This window comes from Triturus cristatus, chromosome 1_2 (genome assembly GCF_964204655.1).
Source record: "Triturus cristatus chromosome 1_2, aTriCri1.1, whole genome shotgun sequence".
NCBI classification, from domain to species: Eukaryota; Metazoa; Chordata; class Amphibia; order Caudata; family Salamandridae; genus Triturus; species Triturus cristatus.
In genome coordinates, this window is record NC_140580.1 from 537,363,290 (window position 1) to 537,369,729 (window position 6,440).

Genomic DNA, 6,440 nt, shown 5'->3' on the forward strand with positions numbered 1-6,440 from the left:
TTCTACCTCTCCCCTATGTTGGGGTTGTCAGCTCTCTGGCACACTCAGTGTGTGTACTTGATCCATGTCGCTCCCCTTTATTTTGGGAACATGTTGACGAACACAAGCTGCTTGAACAGTTTGCTCTCTGTCGCTCCCCAGTGTTGGAGGTGTAATATCACTGGCCCACTCTGAGTGAAAAGTCTGCTCCACGCTGCTTTCCAGCGTTTGGGAGGTATGATAACTAGCGCTTGTGTGAATTACTTGCTAGTGTCAGTGGTGTGAGATCTCTTGTCTAGCTCTGTCATTTGCTGGCTCTTTCCTGCTCCTCAGATGGTGGTATTTCACTATCACCCCTTGTGGGTGCTGCGTGTCTAGCCTGTGTTCTGCCCCTCTCGGTGTTACCGTATATGGGATCACTAGTGGTCTCTGTGTGACAGCCTGCTATCAGTTGCTCATCACAGGTAGTGGCACTGTGAGGTATCTCTTCCTTTCTTTGTCGTTCTGAATTCCTGCTGCTCCCCAGAGTGAGTGATATAACAAGTCTTGGTCATGCTGTGGGTATAACCTGCTTTCTGTCACTTTGTGGTGTTATATGGGTGTGATGTACAGTCCATGCTGCATGTCCAGCTGCTCTCTAGCGCTCCCCAAGTGTTAGGGATTTACTTGATCATGTTGTGTGTTTTTGGGCCCCTGCCGCTCCCCAGAGTTAACCATATATTACACCTTGCCCATATCCTGTGAATTACTTGCTCACCTATGTGCCCTATCTTAGGGGTACGTGACCCTTGGCCATGCGTCTGAATAGCTCAGCCTGGTCCCTAGTCTTACAGAGCTTGGCCTGGCTGTATAATGTGCCTGCAAAATACTGCTCCCCATTACAAGGCATTGGGGAGTTCCTCCTGCGTGAATCGTGTCCCCGGGGCGGGATCTCCCATGCCCGTGTTGTTGTGAAGGCAGGCAGCGGCTCTTACCTCGGCTGCCATGTTTCCACGAGTGTCTTCCGGGCTCTGTCCGTGGTGCTGAAAGCCTTCAGTCCCAGTCCGCTCCTGCCGGCCGCCGGGACGCTGCGTCTGCGGTGCTGAATTCGCTCAGCTTCCCTTCTTCCGGTAGAAACAGCCGGCAGCCCCGAGGAGAGCCGACGCCGCTGTCCTTGGTGCTGACGCCGATCGTGTGCCTGTGCTCAGGGCACAGCTAGGGTGGACTCCTAACGGCAGGCTCCCGGGACAAGGGCAGGGTAATTATCCTTTGTTGCAGCGGTTCTCAGACGCCGCGTCTCTTCCTCGGCAGGGCTCTGCAGAACTGCGGTTGTTTCTTGCTCGAAGCTTGCCAGCATACTGCCTCCTTGCTGACCGAGGTGCTGAATTAACTGGCTCCAGCAGAGCCGGTAGGAAACACCCCCGCCACCCACCCTCTCCACCCCCAGCAGCATGCAGCTCGAAATAGTTACTTATCTGACAGGCAGTGAGAGGGAGGGGCCTCTTCTCCTCAAACAAGCCTTTTTGAAAAGCACATCATCTCATTTAAAAACATACTGGGGAAGCCTGGTGCCAGCCCCAGCCATTCCCAAGGAAGTTATTTGCTCTCAGCCATTTAAATCCCTTATACGTACTATTCATTAAATATTTAGGCAGCTCAAATGATTGAGCTCACGCTTATTAGCAACCTAAACACACCGTCTGGGACAGAGGTCCAGCATTCCAAGGGCATTAACTTCTAAAGAAAGACTGCTACCCTTTAAACTACGCTTAACACTTAGAGAAATAAACGACTCGGGTTTTGACATTTTGCCATGACATGATTACAAAAATGCCTGTAGAGGCATTCAACGTCTCGATTGGCTCCTATAGTGCCAAGCGAGAACTACAGGCTATTGCATAGGCAATTGCTCAATACAGTTGCAATACACTGAAAATTGCATTTGTATTAAGTGACTGAACTCGTACGGCAAGGGCATGAATACAGACCATGTTTTAAGGTTCTCTTCCCACGTTAAAGTCTGCACTGCTCAAAAGCACTTGCAGAGATTTTTAAGATTTTCCTCTGTTTGGCCTTGTCATTAAAATGTAGCCTGCGACCTCACCCTAACGGGGGCGAGCTCTCGACTATTCACACAATCACATTGTCTACAGAGCTTTTCCGTGTCTCTCTGCTATGTGAGGGCTCTACAATGGGCACCGCCATAGTGAATTATGGAACCAGGAAATTAATTTAAGCGACGCTACGCTAAAAGCCGAAATAGAATATTAAAATGTGCAATTTACGTCCACGTCCCGTTATCTCAGAGCAGCGGATGAAAAATAGAAGTGTCTGGATGGTGCACTTCATCTGGCTTCGCACTAGTTAAGTTAATTAGCCTGGGAATGAGGGAGAGATTCACAACAGGTTTTAGTAATTGCGCTTCCGGAGTTGGCTATTGAAGGGTCTGCATAGGAATAAAATTGAATATGAAAAGAAAGGAAAAGGTCGTAGAGTAACTACTGAAAGCCGCAAATATGCAGAGTTCTGTCCATATCACCAAATTGTCAAATTCTTTGCTCAAGCTGATCACAGAATCTTTAAGTGATTTTTAATGGAAAGCAAACAAACTATAATTTAGGGTTAAACGTTGATAACCCCACCAGAAAGCTTCATGGATGACCATGTTAACATGTAAAAAATTTATCAAAGGAAGGGAGTGAAGAGGTACTGGGATAGAACCTACCTCCTGTATGATACGTAATAAACAAAAGTGGTTCTACCCTATCAAAAAAGTGAGAATTAATGATATTTAATTATTTATAATTTTAAGTGATGGTAAGTAAGGTGAAATTGAGTGATCCATGAGGTGTCACGGAAAGCACTATGTGGTTTTAAAATACCCCTCACACACTATGAATCCCATAGTGTCATGCTTCATCATGGGGGTCTTCCCGTCCCTCTACGGGGCGGGGCGTGCTACTACCTACGAATACGTGGGAGCACTGTTGTTATGATAAATAGGCTATGTGTGGTGAAGGGATGAGAGTGTTAGGATTATGTGTAAAATATAAAGATTAAAAGGACCCTGGCTAGTAGAAAAAACAATTTTATTCAGTTCTCTAGCTGGGAGCGTTAAAAATGGGGAAGAGTGTAGGAAGTGTCACAAGTTCGTGGCTACCTACTGGGTCAACATGTTTCGTAAGCAGTCCCCACTGCTTTACTCATCAGGACCAGCAAATAATCCCTATTGCACTCAATAGAATCAGTAATGTGGTTTGTATGCCTATTATTCTGATGCACCAGACCTTTAAAAGTTTTTTAGATCTGTGAACAAGGGTACAATGACCCCAGTGATATAAGACCAATTTGGTATTTTAGATAGGCGTAATGTTCAGGCTTCACGAGAACACACTGGAGGGGAGGGCGCCTGGTTTAGTCAGATTTTGGGATCATTCCTCGCTTCCATATACCTCCGTGTTGCTCCGTGGATGTAGGTAGCCACGAACTTGTGACACTTCCTACACTCTTCCCCATTTTAAACGCTCCCAGCTAGAGAACTGAATAAAATTGTTTTTTCTACTAGCCAGGGTCCTTTTAATCTTTATATCTTATACATAATCCTAACACTCTCATCCCTTCACCACACATAGCCTATTTATCATAACAACAGTGCTCCCACGTATTCGTAGGTAGTAGCACGCCCCGCCCCGTAGAGGGACAGGAAGACCCCCATGATGAAGCATGACACTATGGGATTCATAGTGTGTGAGGGGTATTTTAAAAACACATAGTGCTTTCCGTGACACCTCATGGATCACTCAATTTCACCTTACTTACCATCACTTAAAATTATAAATAATTAAATATCATTAATTCTCACTTTTTTATAGGGTAGAACCACTTTTGTTTATTACATGTTAACATGTAAACAGTCTCTTAATGTTTTCATTGTTTTTATAGACTTGTTTCTTTAATCGATTTGTTTTTCGCAAATCCTAGTCTGTTAGGCTGTAAGTGTGATTGTTTTGGCATAAAGACAATGTTCAATTTGACATACTTCATCACTAAAAAATGAGAACTAACATAAAGAAATTATTATTTTGATTGATCTAATATTTCCCCAGCCCCTAGTTTATCAATACTGAGGATACCTGCAACTCTGGTAAGATCCGGTATGGTATTAGTTGGACCTTGAGGGTCCTCTAATAAAATAGGACATACCACGGAATTAGTAATTCCGGCTCTAGTTCCCTCTCAAATTCATCATTTTGACCTGGGCTTACAGTGGCTTTCACCTGAAGATGTCATCTGCTTCCAGGAGCCAAAATGTCCAGGTGAAAGTAAACAGATCTGTGGCATTATTGTGGATCACATAATTCTAATGAGGCTAGTACCTGTCATTACCTATTCCATAGGAATGAAGTGCCCATTCAACCCCTAAATATACATGCGCAGTGATTCAAGCGGGCAATAGGGTACACACTTGATTACTGCATTCCACTATAACTGGCTGCTAGAAATTAGGTTTTTGGTTGCCTAGGGTATGCACCTAAGCCGGCAAGACCCGCCAATCTAGTCAGGGTAAGGGAGTTACACACCCAACATAACCCCTGCTCACCCCCTTGGTAGCTTGGTAGAGCAGTCAGGCTTATCCCAGAGGCAATGTGTAAAGTGTTTGCGCAACACACACACCTGTGACTCACTAGGCACACCAGAAAAAGAGACTCCACACACGTTTTTATAAAATTATCCTTTGTATTATACATAAAATATAGTAGACCACCATCCCATAAATCATATTCAGTTTGCCAACGAGGCAATTGTCATAAGCATAACAGTTAGATTATAAATCACTTTGCCTTAAACCACCTCACATCATCACTGTGCACATTATGCAACTTCTGAAAATAGTATACCAGTTCTTGTTATTTGGTTACTGCAAGGTAAAGATGATATGCATCCATATCTCAGGGCATCACAATGCACTAGTAAAGACTAGGAACACTGGGAGGAACACCTACCTCCCCATACTTGGGCTGGTGATGCCACAATACTGAATGCGACCCTTGAATGACCCACTTAAGCCCTATACACAAGAGTCACAGCACACTTTCGCTTCTTTTACCAGCAATGCAGAAGTCTCCCGGGGTCTCCTTTCTCCTGGACCATGGGCCTCTGTTGAGGACTTCCCCTTCTCGCCAGAAGAATGCCTCAAGGTGTTTATTAGGGAGGGGGGGCAGACACCGCCTGCCACCGTCAGTGGGGAGACCTCACTGGGTCCCCCGCAGGCAGAAATCAGTAATGGAGGCTGCCCGCAAACACGCAGTGAAGCCCCTGCCACCTAGTGTTTGTCAGCCCCTGAGGGCATCGATGTAGGAGACCTCCTCAGATCTCGAGCAGCCTCTCATGCGGCACGCATGGCTGCTGTTTGCTGACCCGGCGCAGCTGCGAGGCTTCAGATCCCCTCTCTTCGAGAAGCATCTTGCAGTGGTCGGCCTTCGCTGAAGTGGCGGAGCTATGACGTACAGTCGCCTGGTGTGCCTTTGGCGCTCGCTCAGCTGACGAGCTCTCTCATTGGATTTTAGCAAACCTCTTTGGCCTGGGCTGGTCATGTAGCAGGTGAGGGTCATCCCAGAGATGGCCGAGGATTTCCTGAAAGTGAGTACACAAACTAACAGGATCATAAAGCACTCCTTGTGCTTTCTGCAGGCAGAAAGTACTTCTGCCAGGCTTCCTTTTGGACAGTCTAGATAAAGGGGGATGAGCTCTTCAGGCAATAAACAGCGCTCCTCATGCACTTGAAAAATAATAGAGTGAAGAACAATCCAGTCCTTCTCCTGCTCCAGACAGGAGCCACAACTGCAGGCCTGACTACCCCACACACATCAGGGGCAGCACTCCTTACAGTTTCTCTGGCTTTCCTTCCAGGCAGGTTACTTGATTTGAAGTCTTTGATTTCCCTGAGACTTCCAACAAGAAGCAAGCACACAATAACCCCTGGGGAATCTCTTCACAAGCAGGATACCACATCAGGGCAAAAAGAGTCAGTCCTTTTCCTCCACCACAGACAGAGGCAGCAACTGCAGGCAAACCCACCCCACACTCAGAAAAGGCAGCTTTCCTCACACAGTTCTTCCTCTCTTCTTGGCAGGGTCCTCTTGTTTCTTGAAGTCATCTAAAGTCCCGAGGTTTTAGGTCAAATACTTATACTCCATTTTGTTATTGTTCTCTTTGTTGCGAGGGTCTTTGAACCCAGCCCAAACCAGTCCTTTCCTCTCTAGAGCAGCATGACCACGGGGGGGGGGGGACAGAATTGTGAAAAGGAGACACAGCCTATTCAGGTGCAAGGGAAACTCCCCCCACCACCCTAAATGTAGACCAGGTCTATTCAGCCTAATGATGAGTCAGCGAGGCAAGGCAGGACACACCTCAAAACCCCTTATGACTCTCTAGAATGAAAGTACATCCCCAGCTCCTGACACTCCAAAACCATACATGAA

General features: G+C 46.3%; 1 protein-coding gene across 1 annotated transcript in view; it reads right to left on the bottom strand.

Moving 5' to 3' along the window:
- GOLGA7B (golgin A7 family member B) overlaps positions 1–1,352 on the bottom strand; it is a 177,396-nt gene extending 176,044 nt beyond the window's left edge. The window contains exon 1 of the mRNA XM_085606346.1: positions 954–1,352. Coding sequence (XP_085462472.1) covers positions 954–965 — 12 coding nt within the window. The 5' untranslated portion in view covers positions 966–1,352. The remainder of the gene's footprint in view (positions 1–953) is intronic.
- Between the last annotated feature and the right edge of the window lie 5,088 nt (positions 1,353–6,440).